At 49.7% G+C, this 18,496-nt stretch overlaps 2 protein-coding genes across 2 annotated transcripts; both read right to left on the reverse strand.

Annotated features, from left to right (window-relative positions):
* Positions 1–1,614: 1,614 nt before the first annotated feature.
* On the reverse strand, positions 1,615–10,523 carry LOC308069734 (homeobox protein Nkx-2.2-like). The gene is given in 3 exon segments (XM_080402569.1): positions 1,615–2,408; positions 2,901–3,384; positions 3,386–10,523. Coding segments are annotated over 3 exon segments (978 nt in total). The 5' UTR covers positions 3,520–10,523; the 3' UTR covers positions 1,615–2,048.
* Positions 10,524–13,496, reverse strand: LOC308069735 (uncharacterized protein). The gene is given in 3 exon segments (XM_080402570.1): positions 10,524–12,687; positions 12,766–13,120; positions 13,122–13,496. Coding segments are annotated over 3 exon segments (957 nt in total). The 5' UTR covers positions 13,412–13,496; the 3' UTR covers positions 10,524–12,375.
* Positions 13,497–18,496: the final 5,000 nt, after the last annotated feature.

Raw genomic sequence — 18,496 nt, forward strand, 5'->3', positions numbered from 1 at the left:
CAGCAGGAGTTGCTCCCTCTCTCCTCCTCACCATCCTAACCTGTTTGCCAGGTGATGATTAGACTACTTTGCAATTGTTGAGAGGGGAAAAAAAAGCCAAAATACACAAAAAAAAAATTCCCTTCTACCTAGGTAGAAGTTGCTCATGAGGAAAAAAAAGTTGGCAAATAGGGCCTGCAACAGCCTGGTGGTGTGCCTTGCCTTCCCCTCTCATTAACAGTTGTGTTGCGGGGCTAAGGAGAGCAACACTGAAAACAGCCTTTAGTAGACAACAAGGACATACTTCCATCCAAATTCCCACCTCCTGTGTCTCATCTCCTGTCCGATTATAACCTCTGGAAAAAGGAGGTCCCTGAGCATGCTATAGCAGGGGGTTATCTCTGATCCTGCTCTCAAGCACCCCTACCTTTCCTATCTGGGGGCAGGATGGGAGACACTTGAAGGAATTTCCACCACCACATACCCTCTCAGTGCCACACTAGGACAGCACTCAGAGATGATGCAGCTAGGCAGCTGAAGGGACATGTGTGTCTCAGTCGCTTTGAACACAAACTACGTAATGCAGGGAAGATGCAGCATGACTATTAATGAACAGTTTAGCCTGGAATTCCACCCCCGCTTCCCCCAATGACCAGCAAGTTTGCTTCCAACATGTCAACCTGGATCTTCCTGGAGTTAAGACTGCATCTGGTTTGGAACACCATAATTGCAGAAAATTCCCTTTACCCCTTCCAAGGCATCCTTTCACAAGTAAGAAGCCCCTAGGCTATTGGAAACCCTTGATGGCTCACTGGATTGGAGGGTGGAGGAGGGAAATTTAGATTAAAATGCAGCAATCAAATTAGTTTCTAATGCATTAAGACCTTTCAGGTGAATTAAAAATACTTCTGTAAAGACCAGGAAATAATTAAGTGTTAACCAAGCTTTTTCTGGAGTGAAAACTGATTCCAGGAAGAACTGAAAAAACAACAAAATTTCGGATTGCTGAAGTACAACTTGAGCTATTGCCCTTAAATGTTTCTTCTAAAGGGTTCAATTTCTTAAAAAAAGCTCCAAATATGTAATTATCATGGGCACTTAGTGATGAATCAGAGTCAAATTTGCAGGTTAAAGTCCCATTTAGACGATATTGTTATGAACCAAACACAATTATGCTATTAAATGCTTTTTAAAAAGTATGTCTTTTGGCAATTGTAAAACATGAAATTTCCATAGTGAAGGTTTGAACTATTTAATTCCTGGTTAAAGAAACATTGCCTTAATATTTGTGATTAACACAGCTGATACTTCCATGTGGAAGATGGGACTGGAAATGCAAAGCAATAAATTAATTAATATATTCAGAAGAAAAACTCACCAGCAGATTATCCTTCCTCCTGGAGGATACACTCAGCCAAAACCACAATGCAATGCCAGTGCTAGGGTCCAGGCTCCCCCCAAAAAAACCAGGCAGACTATACATCTCAGCATGAGTGTAGGAAAGTCAGGTAAAATGTGTTAAAACATCTAAATCCTTCCCCATTACCCAAACCTGGAGTTCAGAGTTCAGGTGACCATGCTCATTTATACTGCACAAGTGCAACCATTACAGAGTTGGCACATGTAACTGTTCAGATTTTATATATATATGTGTGTGTGTGTGTGTGTGTGTGTGTGTGTATGTGAAAAACGGGATATGCAGTGAAAACCAGTTTCTTAACATGCCCATTTCAGACTCAACTTAGTAATTTTGGCCTACACCATGAGAAATTTGGCAAAAGCAAGTTTCTTTTACTGCTTCTCTCCCTCCAGTTCCCTTTGAGCAACTTCCTTTAGTCTATGACCTTTTGAATTTAGATGGTACACTACTGATACTTTAAAAATGTATAGCCTATCAAATAAAAAATTACTGTGTGGCATCACATCCAATACATTTTAATATCAATTAGTACAAATATAAAATTAATCCTTTTCACATTTAACTTAAAATAATAAATGCACTTTCAAATCAGACAAGAAATTCTGAGCACAACATACATTACAGCATACGACACTGCCCCGTTGTGTTTTCAGTGTAATGCATATACAGGGTGGCATTGCTTGTCTGTTTTGTCCTGAATAACCGGATGGAAAGAAGGATGAGGAAGAAAATGTTGGCAGCAGGGCAGCTGATTTGCCATAAAGTGGTAGGTGCTTTGTGATGCATTGTATCTGGGAAAGGAGAAGCTGAACTGCACAGCAGGCACCGAGGTCAGAGGCAGGAGTCTCTGGTGCGGTAGAGCAAAGGGGCACTGGAGACCGTCCTGAAGCAGAGCTGGTGGGGTCCCCACGGGGTGGCTGTAGAGTGGAGCTGGGGACAGAAGGCTGTACCGGTGGTCCTGTATCTGTCTCTTCAGTTTCATCCTCCGGTTCTGAAACCAGGTCTTGATCTGGGCAACAAAAACAATGAGGTGTGGGGCGGAGGAGACAGTCAGGGACTTACAACGTGCAAACTACACAAGCTGTCTCTGCAGCTTTCGCCATTTTGCTTCACTTGAACTGACAAGTGTTGGACGGACGCTTTGGCCCTGGTTAACCGAGGGCAGAGCATCTTGCGGGGTGTAGAGGGAAACAGCATCTGTGTTCAGCGATTTTAGACTAATTACTTTATGGTTTTAAGACCGTATATACGCATCCAGGAAAAGCAGTTTACCTCATTAAGAAATAAGGGAACCTTGATACCTCCTCCCCAGTAGAAAGTGCCCCCAAGTTCCCGGAGCGTTAACTCGTTAATCCCCGAGCGATCTGGCCACCCTTCCCGCAGTCTCCGCGAAAGGCAGCAGGAGCTGCTGCGTCTGTTCAGCGCAGGGAAAGCCGGTGCAGGACCGCCGAGCCTGGCTGCCCCCGCCCGACGGGGCCGGGCAGGATCCTCCGGGACCCACCTGGATCTCCGAGAGCCGCAAGGCAGACGCCAGCTTCCTCCGCTCCGAGGCCCCCAGGTACTTCTGGCACTGGAAGGTCTTCTCCAGCCGGCAGACTTGCTCCGAGGTGAAGGCGGTCCGCGCCCGCCGCTGCCGCCCCCGGGTCCCGGCCGCCGCCGCCGCGGGCTCCCCGCCAGCGCTCTCGCTCTCGTAGCCCGAGGACTCGTCAGCGCTCTGCCAGCCGCCGTCGGGGGCTGCAAGGGAGGAGGGAAGGGGCGGTGATGGGGCCTCTTCCCCGGCTGGGGGGTACCTCCGCCTACTCTCGTCCCGATGGGAGTCGAGGTCCCGTGTGCGTCCCGTGCCCCCTCCCCTCTTCTCCCACCCTCTCCCCTCCTCACCCACCTGGCTCCGGCGGGCACGGGTCAGTGGGCTCCTGGGGATTGCCTCGGCCCAGCACCCCTGCGCAGGGCTCGCTGTCCGCGGGCTGGCTCGGCTTCGGTCCCCTCCGTCGGGGCTCGGCTCTGACTAGAAGGGGGGCACTGCGGAGAGAGGTGGGGGCGCGGGGAGGGGGTGCGCAGCAGATGTGGGGCCTGAGCCCGTGGGGCTTGGGCTCTGCCAAAGGCAGCTCGGCCTGGTTCATGGTGGAAAGGAGCTGGGGGAGCGCTGGGCTCGCCCCACTCTTATATGGGCGCTCCGGTCCCGCGTGGACTCGTTTGCAAGTGTGAACCCACATCAAAGTGGGAATCGAGCAAAGATAACAGCACCCAGCGAGGAGGAAAGTTCACACGTCTAGCAAATGTCTACAGCCGCTGGCTCCAGCGTGTCTGCGGGGCCAGAGAGACCCCTTGAAGTGCAAACCTGCCCCTGTCCCCCGGAGGGCAGGGCACGAGCAGGCCCGACCGCGCAAACGGGCGTTTAAAGTCACGCACGGTGCCGATAGCAGCGCGGTTTCACCCACCCCCTTCTCAGCCGCGGGGTCCCGCATTGCGCCCGCACCCGAGGCCTGCCCGGCCCGCACGTCGGGGCGCGGGGCGATGCCTGGCTGAGGGATAACGGAGCACTGGCGGGGCCTGCCAGCCCTGCCGCCGGGCACTTCACCTCGGGAAAGCCGGGGAGAGCGGCCTCCCGGGGAAAAGCCGAGCCGTGGGGGCCGCTATCAAGGAGTCACTATCCCGAAGGCTGAGCCCTCAGCCCCGGGAACCGCGGCCGGGCTGTGGGGTTAGCGGGGCCCCGGACCCGCTCAGCTTGAACTTGGCGCCGTCCGTCTAGCCAGACACTGCAACCCATCTCCCGAAGACTTCAGCCATCAAAGCACTAAGTCACCAGTGAAGCTCGCACCTCATCAACTTCAAACTATCCCAATCCACACATCCCTTCCCAAGAAGGACGATTCCCTTGTAATGCAGGGAGGACACCAGGACGCTCCCCTCCCTCCCCAAGCCAAACTTGGCTGGTGAAAGGGGCATCGCGGCAGCTCAGCCCCTGTCTGGGCTTTCCTTGTGTACAACTCACACCGGCTTTCAGCCACCCCAGTGAAAAGGACCGCACCGACCATGGCCGTGCTGGCAGTAGCAGTACTTGGAGAACACACGTTCTAACCCTCGACACTTCCTGAAGACCAGGGGAAGCGATCACGGTCCCTGGAACTCTGAATGCACGAACGGGACCTCAGTTCCACCAGACACCCCTGGGTTCCCACTGGGATGCCAACTGAAAGGTGTGGGCACCATAAACCCGGGACTAATGGGGCAGGATCTTGTTTCTTTCTAACGACACGACAATAACCTAATTTCCCACGCATCAGTGTAGATGTGAGTTTTCTTTCTCTGAAGAAAAACCAAAACAAAATGAAAAACCACCACACAAAAAAAGCCCAACTCTTAAAATAAGTCAAACACCCCAATCAAAGCAACTCCCCTCAGAACTCCACAGTTTATTATGAAGGATCAGGGGAGAAATTAATATTTGTACTACCCATTTTCATTGTTTCAAGAGTTCCCATAATTCCATGGCCATGGGAATGGACAGGGGGTTATCGACCCCTCCAGCCCCCACAAAGGCCACGGCGGCTTATCCCAGCTCTGGCCCCAGGGGAGCGATAAAGCCCAGGCACTAGAGCAATGCAGACCTTACTGAGCCCAGGAGCTGGATTCCTCCTGGAGATTTGTTTGCAACACCGGTCCCTACGGGCAGGGGTGGGAGAGGCCCTACTTGCCACAGCACAGCCCTGATTGAGAGATGGGCCTGTTCCTTGTGGGGTGCTGGGCACAGCCACTAATGGAGGTTCACTTGCTGCTGGCACAAAACTGTCATTTTAGCTGGTAGGCGCAAGCCAGTGCAAATGCCCAAGCAGTTGAACACTGATCTGGAGACCAGACTCCCTCCCTGGATCAGAAACACATACCTGTGAGTGCCACTGACCCCACCAAAACAACCGTAAGAGGTGTGTGTTTAAACCCCATAGCATTTCCTAGGCACCTTTCAGTCAAGCAGGGATAGGTCACTCACTGCTCCCCAAAGGGGCAAAGTACCTGCATATTAACTTTAATAATTTCTGGATTTAATAACCATTTCTGAACTATTCCACCTATGTATGGTCCCTTGTTTTCTGGAGCAAACGCACCACTATACTCACTATTTCCATCTTATTTCAGAGCATCCACTTCTGAACAACCCCTTCTGTGGACAAATCCAAGCAGAAAAACTCAGGCTCCACCACATATAAACTCATTCACAGCAAGTTGTTCCTTGTAAGGCGTTGCATACTATCTGCAGAGCTGGACTATCTCACCAAAACTAATTTGGAGGTGCTACTTGATAACCACTAGGATTCAGAAGCTCCTAAGATGAGCACACACCAACCCAGCACCCCAGGGCAGCCTCCTCACCAGTTCTCCAACAGCTGGAACCTAAGACAATCCAGGCAGCCCTGGGTCCTCTGTGCCCTCCTCCCACCCAGACACACAGTGACACCTATGAACTACCATGTAGAGAGATGCTTCATCCCTACCACCAAAATTAAACCAGGTATGAAATGACCATTCAGTTCTGTGCCCAAAGAGACCAGCATGCACATTTGCATTTATACATTATGTGTCTTCTAGAGGGGATCTGTTGGTACCCCTGAACAGCTGCTGCCATTTCCCCTCTCATTCGACTGAGGATGCAGGGAAGCTGCTGACCTGTCCCACTGTTCCCTGAAAGTCAATGAAAATTGACTTTTTATTATTATTATTATTATTTTAAAAATTAGAATCCAATCTGAATTTCCTGTTGAGTAAGATGCATATACTCAACCCTAGAATTGTCCTCCCCCCTGCCCCGCATGAAAATAGCTGCATCTGTGGACCACAAAATCCTGGAACAGATGGGGAAGGAGTAAGAGGTGTTACATGGCTGTTGTGGTTCCCACCACAAAGAGGTGGCAGCTTGAGAAACTTGAAAAATTTGATGATCCTGGACCCTGAGTGGATAAGAGGCTCTGCAGCTGTATTAAATCCTTCCCTCACCCTGCAGAAATATGGTGCTTGCAAGGAGACACAAATTTACTTCCTTGCAATTCTTTTGTATCACTTTTGGTATCATTCAATTGATTTATAACCATGATCCAAAATAAATCTAAGTTTTCAGGGAAATTAATGTCTTTTCATGTAGAATTCTGTATACTCAGATACTGTATTATTATACTGGGTATTATCTTGAAAAATACATGGTTGGCTTTTTTTTGTTCAGTAGGTTTTATTTTAACACAACTTACACTAAGAACATAGTGGACCTATTTCTCCAAATCATATTTCAAAATATTTATTGTTCTGCATTTGTGTGTAAGCCTTACAACCACAATAAACACGCTTGCTTCAAGAAATTTACTGATAACTTGTGCACTTGTATTATACCCTGAATTTAGGTGCTGTGATTAATGCCAGGATGTGAGAATTACAGCTGAGGTCATCAGGACAAAGTACTCTTTTCATGTGAACTACAAGACCTCTAGGGACAAATGGTAGATTTATCTCACTAGTACACAATAGGAATGTTTCTTTGGGGGCTTTGTGCACACACACAAAGTATAAACCCATGAGAACAGGCAGGACTGTAGCAACTCTAAGCACATTAAGGTTTTGTTGTTGGGGAGCTTTTTTGTTTTGTTTTTTTTTTTTTTTTTTGTTTTTTTTTTTTGGGGGGGGGGGGGGGAAGGTTCAGCCCATTATCTAGGCTGCAGCATTTCCTGCACCACTTCCTAGAAGCTCCCCCTTTACTAGAAGCTGAAGTACTTGTATCTCCAAGAATGCTGTTGGTGTGCCAAGTCCTTCAACATACCATCACACCTGGTTTTGCGTGACAGTGTAAGAAAAAATGGCCACAAATTGGAAACCAGAAGAACAATCTTGCACAGGAAAAAACATTTTCTAGCATAATTGGGCAAATCTTCAGTTTCAAAACTTCCTTTCTACTAGCTATGTTTGTAAGAAGTAATCCATGAAAAAAAAAGTATACTGAGCAAGCCAGCATGGTGTTTATCACGGATTAAGAGCTGATGTACTATGTCACCAGACCGAGGACCTGCTGGGCTACTAAGTTACTGGATCCATCACAGGCACATCTCATCTATCTGTCTGAAAAGCCCAGGTATTTCAAAGTTACCTTGACAAAACCAGAAAAGTGGGGATGACAGAGAATGCAGTAAGAACAACTGCAGTGCCACCTCCCACCCACCCCACACACCCCGGGGGAAGAACAGCCAAACCCACCCTGTTTAGTTGGACAAATAGACAGAAGGAGAGTCTGGGGCAGCTGAGCCGTCCTTCAGAGGCAAGTGAGCTGATGTACTGCAGGGCACGAGGTTAATATTGCTGGAAGTACAGGCGAGACAAGACATTTTGCCCTGCTCCAGCTGGGACCATAGAAAACCCAGGAGAGCAACTAGCCGCAGAGCCTGGGCTGGGCTCCCTGCCCTCGGGACTGTCGGTAAGTGTTTGTACCCTCCACCGCTCCCCTTTGGAAATGCTAACGAGGTTATTCAGCGCCTCCTTTGATGTCCTGATAGGTCAATTAGGCATCAACGAGATCGATTGTTTCGGAATAGATGCTCTTCTGTTTGAAGTGTTGGTGAACACTAACAGTGCCATCACCCAGCCGCTCCCTTGCCCAGGGGAACAATGCGGGCGAGCAGGCGATCAATGACAAACGCCACTGAGTCACCCGGCGGCGCGGCTCCCTCTGCCCTTGCGCGCCGCAAGGCCAGGCACCCCTGCTCAGGATCTGCGGCAGCGAACGCTCGCCTTGCGTTGAAAAAAACCCGATTTATCGGGGAAATCTCATTGAGCCTTTTGTGCAACGAATGGACAAAGCCCTAGATAAGTTAAGCGCAAGTTAGCAAGAAACAAAACAGCACTTGAATTCCCATGGGCGCCATCGCCACGTTGCCTGAGGACTTAACACCTCCAGCTTTGTTCAGAATTGCCCAGGCAGAATAACCAAGCACTAAAATAAGAATTAAAGTACTTAACCTACTTGAATACCAAAGAGATGCCGGGATTAGCTCCCTACCAAACGCTGTTAGAAGATAACACTAGGTCGAGGCCTGGGAGTTTGAGAGACAAATATGAAAGAAAAGTAGTAAAGTCTACGCAGGGAACACATCGAGACCAAGAGATCTCACATCTTTCTTCCTCCCCCACGCTTCTGTGGGATTTATCAAGTTAATTGTCATCTAATTGCGTATCAAAGAAAGAGATAATGGGCAGCAATTACAAGTAATGGCCCGCCAGTGCGAGATCTCTTCCCGGTTAGCACACAGCGCCGAATAACTTCACCTGGTTTGTAAAGAGGTCCCTGGAGTGGCTCCACCATGTCTGGGAGCTGCGGGGGGGGGGATGCACCGACACTGTGCCCAGTGCCCTGTTGGCCGCTTTCGCCAAACTGGGAGGAGGCGCTCGGCGGGCGGGCGGCCCCGGCATCACCCATCACCGCGCCGCTCCCACCGTCTCGCTTCCCCCCCCCATGCAAACGCTGCAGGGGAGAAAGCCTTTGAAGTTAATGCTGTGGCAATTTTCCCCTCCCACCCCCTTTTCCTCCCCGGGGAGCCTAGTTTCCAGGTTATACAGCCTCTTCCTCAAGAGCCGCCCGGCCGGGAGCTCCACCAGTTTCGCCGCACCAGCATTAAGCTGCTCCTCCCCAGCTAATCGACTCGGCTTGCTTTCCCATTTTTAGCTGGCTTGCAAGACGCCGCTTTGTCCTGCCGGAGAGCATTCCAGTGCAGGTGGTTATTGTGATGCGATTAAAGACACAAAGGGGAGTGCTAGAGGAAGGGGGCTCAGCCGCGCCGGGGAGCGGCCCGGGGGTGACCCGCGGGGCCGGGTGATGCCACCCCGGGCGCGGTGGCAGGGCAGGGTGGCCGTGGGTCTCCGGCGGGGCTGCCGGTGTGCAGCAGCCCTTCGTTGCTGCCGAGGTTAAAACACAGCAGATGAGAAATTCAGGCAAGTAGGAATAAACCACGAAGGAACGTCGCTAGTTTCCTACTCCCAAATCAAAGGGAAAACTTGCAACCACGTTTTAGTAACAGAATCGGACCGCTTTAGCAAAAATGAAATTATTTCACTTACAGTTTTCTAGATCACTCAAATGTAGCTGTTACCTTCTAGAGAAGGCCGGCTTTTGCAGGTAGACGAGGAATTATCATGTAGATATTCGGACGAATCTGCTACCATTAGGGACTCCACCAAGTGAGCATCAACTCTCGCGTTCATTTGAGCACTTGTTGGGAAACGGGACAGTAATTGCAAACTAGCGCTTCCCGAACGCCGGCAAGGCACCCGGTATGCTTGTTGAGTATACATGTGGCCAAGGAGTCATTATGTTAAGTGATGATTAGCACCTTTTCAAGCACAACCTGGCTTCTCCCTAGCCAGCCGCTCTGCAGCTCATACCCCCAAGGACGGGGACCCCCTTCGCCCCGCTAGCCCACCCGCGCCTCTCAGTCTGCCTCAACAAGGCTGCAGGGAACCGCACGCACGCACCCCGCAAGCAAAGCCTCCACCTCCGCAGTTTCCCTGTGGCCGGTGCCGCTCGGCCCCGCAGCTCTGCTTGTCCCAGTCTGGTCCCCACACCCTGTGGGCTTACATCGTGACTGATTGCAACACTACAAGTTGTCCCGGCAGCCCCGCTCGCCTCCGGCTTGCTCGAAACCGGTGGAACCGCTCCAGGAGGGAACCTCCAGGGACACCGGGGGTGCGAAGGGTGCAGTCTGGGGGCCCTCCCATCGCCCGGGTCAGCCCGGCCCGGCGGCCGGGAAAGGCCGGGACAGCCACCCGGGCAGGGCTCAGCCCACCCGGAACACTTGGAGACCCCGATAAGGTGCTCTCCTCTGTTACTCCTGGGGGTGCGTGGGGGGGTGTGCTCCGCCGCCGCCCAAACCCTGTCCCGACGGAAGCAGTCACCCTCCGCGGGCGGGAGCACTTTGTTCTCCTCCTCTCCTCCCCAGCCCTTTCATCTCCCTCTCACCTCCCCCGGGCCCAGCTGTGGCGGTGCTCGCCCCCCACCTCTCCGCTTCACCCTCCCCACATTTGGTCGGGGGCTGGGGCGCTCCTGCAGCGCTGCGGGCAGCCCCGGTGCCCTTGGAGGGTGCTGCCCCCCCCCCCCCCCCCCCCCCCCCCCCAGCCCCTGTGCCGCCGGCTCTGTCTTCGAACAGGGCGAAAGGCTGCTGCTGTTCTTTCTGTACGGGGGAGAGGTGGGGGTCTCCTCTGCGGCCACACAAGACTACAAACCGATCAACCACTGACCCCTTGAAAACGGGATAGTCAAATTGAGTCTCACGCTTAAGACATCTTATAATTTCTTTTGTAATGTATATTGTGTACTTAGGGGCCTTGACTATTTTTCTATTTTAAAAAATGTCGCTGTTCGCAGTAAAGAAAACATTAACCATTACAGAGCTTTCTGGAAACATCCCAGTTCCTTAATAACTCTGGAAAGAGTCAGAGAGAATTGCAGACTTTTTTTTCCTTCGAATCAATATAGCTGTTTACTAAGACCTGACTTTGAGAAACAAGCCTCCATGCAATGGGAATTTTTATCTTGTGTCAACAAACGTCCTTAATCCCAAACTGCATCATGTTCCTGAAAAGGTCTCAGCAAGATTGATAGCACCTGAGACCTTAGTTTTCTGAAACTTTTGCATTAAAGCCACATTAATTGTACAATTGGAAGCAAATAGTAGTATCTCAAAAGACTAGAAAAATACAGCATGGATTACAAAATAATTAAGGAGACTTCTAAATGTGACAGCTACTCAGAAAATCAAAGGCCTTCAGAGACATGTAATGTTGCTTTTTACCGGGCAAGTGTACTCAAGTGGCAGGTTTAGCCCCCCCAGCTACAAACAAAAATAGGTGTGTTCAAGGATGACTGACAGAGAACCCTCGGACCATTCATTCTATGAGCCCAGATTGCAAGTGTGCCGGAAATCTTCTCTAAAGTGAAAGAACTTTTTATTGCTCTTTTCATGTTAGTTGACAATTGACTTTGAAAGCTTTATGGCAACTTACATCAGTTAAGGATCATTTCTCAGAGCCCTTTCTCTAGCCTGAAATTAGGCCATTTTGATCTTAAGTTTTCTAAAGCATTATTCAAATTAAAAAAGTGCATAGCACAATGGTTTACACACTTGACCGCAACTTAGGAAAACCAGCTTTGGAATGTCACATTGCTCTTGATCACCACCCTCATACCCTATTAGATGGATGTGAGATGCCAAGATACTACTTTGCTGATAAGAAATTTCAAGGGTAGATCCTTTCCAAGATCTGTTTAGGCAAGAGGTCTTTACTAATCTACTGAGACCGCACATGAAAGCATGAAGATATATATACATATTTATTTAGAACGTCACTTTTTACATCTTAAAATCACGTTCTATATGTTATTTGAAGGGCTCCGACAGAAATCATTCGTTCCACTACTATAGCAAGCCCGGTATTAAGTATTAGTAACAGGCGTATTCATATATTTGGTTAAAAGCACAGTCCCATCAGAGAAAATGCCACCTAGGAAGTAGCTGAAGGCGGTTGCATACCTGCTTTAGAGGACGGGGGAAATTCACGCTTTTTTGTACTCGCCCTCAGCAAACTGTAGGGGGCCGGAACAGATCTAGAGAATAAGAAGTCCACGCTTCCTTCAAGGAAGAGGAGCTCTCCCTGTTAGGGCAGGATAAACAGCTCTGCAATCCTTGTGGAAGGAATTCACATGAAAGCTGGAAAAACTTTAGATTTATTAAAAGATGCCGTTTATATTAGCGTTTGCCCCGCCATGTTTCTATTTTGCACAGTTGCCTATAAACGCAGGGGCCTGAAGTCCACGATTCAGATTGTCCCGTGCGCCTCTGCAAAATATTTTGCTCAGTGCTGCATCATGACTCTGCCGGGCAGTTAGGGACGAGGGCAGCCCAGATAGCCGTCAGTAGTGCAAATCCTCCCGAGTCACAGTCCGAATCGGAGGGTCAGACACCCAGCAAGAAAGCTCTGGGGTCCCTGTACCCCACGAAGCAGGGTGCCGCCCAGAAGCCCACAGGCTGCGCCCTGCAGGCGCTGCTGAGGTCCAGGCTGGGCGCCGGCAGCGCCGCCAAGGCGAAGCCCGTAGCGGCGGCCCCTTGCCGGGGCAGAGGCGGCGGCCGGGCCACGTAGGTGAGCGGCAAGGGCACAACACCGCCCTGAGGTCCGTAAGGGAGGGGGGGGCTGCAGAACGGCTCCGTCCTCAGCTCCTGCAGCTGCCGCTTGAGCTTCATCCGGCGGTTCTGAAACCACGTCTTGATCTGGGGGGGGAAGAGCGGAGGTTACAGCGGCCCGCAGCCCGCAGCCCGCGCCCGGGCCCCGCCGCCGCCGCCGCTCACCTGCACCTCCGAGAGCCGCATCCTGCCCGCCAGCTTGCGGCGCTCGGCGGCCCCCAGGTACTGCTGCCGCTGGAAGGAGCTCTCCAGGGTGCTGATCTGCTCGGCGCTGAAGGCCGTGCGCAGCCGCCGCCCGCCGCGGCCGCCGGGGTCCTCGGGGCTCGAGCACTCGGGACCCCCCTCCGGCGGGGACTGCCCCGCTCCCCACGGCCGCCCGCCTGCTCCTGGGGAAGGGGAGAGAAGGGTCACCCAGGGGCCGGGAACCTCGGGGGTGCCCGCCCGCCTCCTTCGCCTCCGAGCAGCCACCGCCCAGGTGCGTCTACCGGCGCCCTGAGGGTGGCGGGGGACACGCGCCCTCGCCTCCGCCCTCCTCCTCCTCCTCCTCCTCCTCCTCGCAGGGTGTCCCGACGGCCGCGGGCCCCCGGTTACCTGCAGCGGGGGGGGTCGACAAGTGCTCCCCGCTCCTGTCGCCCCTCCCGGCCCGCGGCCCGGCGGGCTGCTCCTCGTCCCGCTCGCTCAAGCCGGGGCTGGAGCCGGAGCCGGGCCGGTGGCCTGCAGGGGATGCTCGGTGCGGGGAGCCCTCGGCGGGGCTCTTGAGGGCCTGGCTGCTCTGGGACAACCACTCCACAGAGAAAGGGGCTTTGGTCATCCTGCCTTGCTTCGGAGATGCCGGGAAGGAGGGTGTCGGGGAGCACGGCTCCTCCTTTATACCGCAAGCCCCGGAGGAAAACGTTGTATGTGTAAATACACATCAAAGGGCCAGATAAGTATCATCTAATTGCCATCAGTCCTCCCCCCTAACAAAAGATACCGTTCACACATTGCCACAGCTCACGGAGGCTCGGCTCCGCCGTGTCTGCCCCTGGAGGAGCTCGCTCCGCCGTCAGTGATTTACAGCTCTTGTTACATCCCAGCCCGATGCAAATGGCGTTTATAGAGCTGAGCGGCCTCAAACGGCGCTGGGGAATGCACCCCCGGGGGGGCGCGTTGCTGCTCCCCATCCCACTCTCCTCAGAGTTGGCTTTTTCATTCCTTTTCAAGCAGAAGGTCCACTGTCTAAAGGGATCTTCTCAAGCCCGCTCCTCTCTGGGCTGAGCTGTATTCCCGGGACAGCCGGAGGAAGGCAAGTGGATAAACTCACTCGTTGTACTCTCCTGGGGATGCGACATCACGTCATGAGCACCAGGTGCGGGGTGAGGGGGGTGGGGGAGAAGGTTGTGAAACAGTAAAAAGTAAAGGCCAAGGCTGCTGGGTTGTACAAATCGACTGGCTTCTGGCTACTTATATGAAATACGTTTTCTGGACTGAAGAGTCGGAAAAAGACAACTATTGCCTTAGAACGAACATTCTGTTGAGGTTACAGAATTCCTATCTTCCCTTCCAGACCTCTCGCAGCTGTGCAGGTCACACAGGTTTCTGTGCTCACTCTCCCTGTGTTTCCTTATATTACCTTATGCATGTCTTTCAAAAGTGTCCCCATCCACCTCTGGGTTTTGTGTGCACCAGGAACACTGGGCTGCTGCAGCAGTGCCTCTGTAGTATATTGACAAAAGGTTCCTGGTGCTTTATGGAAAGCTTTTCACTGCAGGGTAACCGTGGATTCCCTCCCCTTTCCATCCTCCCCTCCTGTGCAAGAACAGAGTGGGACTGCTGCACCTCTGATAACTCCCATCACACCCCTGCTTGGTATCAGTCTGCCTCCGGAAATCACGACTGTGTGTCTGATTTGTCTGTCCTTGTTCTTGCCTTCTGCTTTACACCCACCTCTACCACCTCCACATGAGCCCAGTGCTCTGCTGTCCATTTATCCCGTGACTTGCTCTGTTATTCTCACTCCTGCTGGATTTCTCAGTATTCACTCTCTGTGATGACAGCTAATGTAACCATGCTTCTATTTCTTACACTGTCAGTGAGGCAGAAGCTTGAAGACTGAAGCCCTCCTACTTAGTTTAAATCTTTCAATGTATTCAATTTTAATCTTATATATATATTTTCTTTATATTAATCCAGTAAAAAAGTTCTGTTCAAAAACTCTTCATTTATCTTTTCCTAAACCAAACATTTCAACTTTCTGTCTGCTCAAAATATGGTTGCTATATCCATCCATCACAAAAACCTTCCATTTTCTGCTTACTAGGAAATTGTTTCATTGAACCGCCTTCGGGTTTGACTTGTAAGCCCCTTCTAAGCTCTGTATCTGCTTGGTTGTTCATTCTCATGGCATAGTCCCAGTCCTCTGCTCTACCAGTGATGCTACTGTTCAGTATTTTAATTGTCTGTACCCAACAAAAATACAAACGCTATTGTCACCTTTATTTAAAGGTGGCTAATAACCCATCTATGACCACAGCTAGGCATGACCAGAGCCCTCCTGGAGCCCTTTGTTCCTGCCCCTTGTAGGTAAGGATCAACACTGCAGCATGCACTGCAGCAGCAGCCTGAGCCTGCTAAAGCTTCCTGGAAAAAACTAAGCGTAAACAAGCTTCCTGGAAAAAACTAAGCGAACCAATGTAAAAATGTCTAAACAATTGTTCAAGCATTAATGCCCCCTGTACATCTGTTACCTACCTAAAGAAGTCCACAGACATCTCTAGCATGATCAAAGCCCTGCAGCACATATACATTTGGGGTTTTTTTCACTGTCTGAAAAGTGTGTGAAAGTGTTCGATATTTAATTACTTGAAACCTCATCCATTTATCCTTCCCAAGCATTTTCTGAATAACAATGGAAAATTTAGAAAGTTTACTTGACCAAATGGCACAAAATTGGCTTTAAATTTCCTCTATTTTATAACCCCAGCCCACCCCCTTTACCCCACCACAAATATTCCAAGCACAGGTTCTTAACTATTTTTTTCATTAGGTAAATGCTGAGACTAGCCTCACCACAAACCTGAGGAAATATTTCAAAATAACCGAACTTCTGAACATTAGCCAGTTCTGGCAGCAACATATTTCACAGAGCAGGTCAAGCAGGCAGGAGATGGAGAGGAGGCGACATACAGGATCCTGCTGTGTTAACTGGGTTACTGAACGCCAAGTCCCTTGAGTCAGCTGTACTTCAATGTGGCCTGGCAGCAGCCTCTCCAGTCAGTACTGGGAACACCAGTGGTGCAGTTCCCTGACAGCAGAACCCTGCAGAGCCTCCTCTGCGGTCAGGCAGAATGCCATTCTCAAGGACTAAATACCCACGAACATCAGAAAAAGGAAGTGTAACTTTCCTGCAAGCTTCCCTCTCAATATAAATCTCTCCGATTACTTTAACAGCAATCTGCATCACAGATGGGGCAAGATCCCATCCCATCCCAAGGAGATAAATATGTCACTTGTGCCCAGAATTATTTTCATTCTTAGTCCCTACATAATATTTTATATACATATAAACAATATACCTATATCCTACCTACTTATATATAACATTTATATCTATATACAAATATTTTTTGAATAAACAAACAAAACAGTCTATAATGTTATTTTTTCTAGCTTTATGTTATATCAGTGAATAAAGGCACTTGGCAAGCTGTTGGATAGGATAAAAAGAATACGTGACATATGACAGTGCTCCGAAAAATGGAAAATCTCGGGATTTAGCATCCACTGATACATCTGTCACATAGTTTCTTTACAGATTTTAAGACTTTTTACCATCTGAGCTGCAAATTACATCTTTATACACTGCTGGTTTATTAATTGCATTGTATTGAGGCAAATGTCACAGCTGAAAGATGGTGTCAAATGCTGAGCCATCAGAGACACAAACTGATCACGTTGTGACAAGGTTAAACCAGTTCTCATTTCCATTATACATAAAATGTGTAAGTATCCTGGATAGATGGCAGATGACTTCTGGATGTAATGACTGCTACAATATTTAACAGCTGCTAGTTTAATTTTATCTAAAATTCTTAAGCTGCCTTCTATCTATCTATTATTCATTATGTGTTTGTTTGAAAACCTCCTGCTAAATTCTGATTCAGAGAAAACATGTTTAAAATCAAATGATACTGCCAATGGGATGAAAACCTGCTTATGCTAAAGTCTTCAGGAATTTGTCAGAGAGTAGAGTAGGAACAGATAGAACCTTTCACTCTGCTGCTACAAGGGTGTAGAGACAGAGCTTAGACACCCAAACATGACTGCCACTAGCAGCAGTCTGGCGATTCAGTTACTGAAGATAATAATACTTTTTGCAGAGTTTGTACAACACACAGTTGACCTCTTTGGAAAGGACCATCAGCTTCCTGAAGACCAAAGGAGACTGAGGATCATAATGCCAGGCCAGGCCATTCTGTGGGAGATTGTAGGACAAGGCCTCAAGGACAAGAGTCCAAGTACTGACAGCCTGATGAATAGAGACTTGTTAGAACTTGTAGGGCACAAGCCCTGGGAACAAAGGAACAAGCTAACTGCAGACCCCTGAGCCGTTACAGTTGAGGAGGCAACCAGACAGACAGAGAAACAAGTAGCCAGATAAGGGAACAGAGAGCGCTGATATGTAACTTTGTTAATCAAGAAAGCCGCGTAGAAAGAAACCCCCTAATTTTGGAATAGAAATTGTTGCTATGTCAAGGTAAACTAATAAGTTCTTATTGTTCTAACGGTGTGCCTTAAATATCAACCAATCAGTGTTTTTTACGCTTAAGATTTAACCAATCAGCGTGTAATATGTAGAAGGTAGAAACATATATAATTGTAAGAAAATCACTAATAAACCGACAACTTGCTTGCATCAAGCTGTGTCCCGTCTCTTCATTCGCGGCAAATTGGTGACCCCGACGTGATACGGTGAAGGATCTGACGTGGAGGGACTCTCAAATCGCCTAACTGAGCGACATGCAGCGAATCCCACAGAACTTTGAATGATCCTCTGAAAGGAAGCAGGAGCCGGCCGGCCAGAAATCCCTCCGGAGTTGAGAGGTGAGCTGTGGGAAATCCGTAATGGGGAATCAGGTTTCATCCCCAGAAAGAGACGTATATGAGCTTATGAAAGGTCTCCTTAACAAACATAAGAAAAGTATTTCTGGGCATGACCTTAAAGCAATGCTTAAGTGGGTGCAAGTAAATATGCCTGCAGTGACCGCAACTACAATTTTCACGTGGGAACTTTGGGACGATACAGGGGTGAAATTGTGGGATTCTGCGACAAAAGGCAATACTGAGTCCCACCGTCTGCTCTCTTCGTGGAGAGTTATTTTTGAGACTATGAAAGCACAAAAAGAAAAGACAGAGGAAGGAGAGGAGGAGGAGTTGCAAGCTCCTATAGCCCTTTCCTTATCAGCCTCTAAATCACAGTGCTCTAAACCCCTGGGTGTTAATGCAGTGGAGTATCCGCCAGAAGAAGACCCCTTTGACCCGGGACCGGTAGACCCTGAACAAGAACCTGATTTATACCCTCCTGATCTGCGTGATGTGTGGGCAAAAATAAAGAAACAAGCCTTAAAGGAGGGGGATTTAGAAATGGCTAAAACTATAGTTGCTCCGGTCTTGTATTCTCAGGGTCAGGCAGGGGGAGCACGATGGGAGGCTCTTTCTTTTTCGGTTGTTAAAGAACTGCACCGCACGGTTATGGAACATGGTATTTCTTCTCCCTATTTTATAAGTCTGTTATCTTCTGTGTTTGATACTTACGTCATGACTCCTCATGATTTGAAATCTTTAGCACGATTGCTACTGACCCCGACTCAGTACACGTTATGGGAGTCGCATTGGAGAGGGGGACTGCAAGCACTCC

The sequence above is a fragment of the Falco punctatus genome (genome assembly GCF_963210335.1).
Source record: "Falco punctatus genome assembly, chromosome: 9".
NCBI classification, from domain to species: domain Eukaryota; kingdom Metazoa; phylum Chordata; class Aves; order Falconiformes; family Falconidae; genus Falco; species Falco punctatus.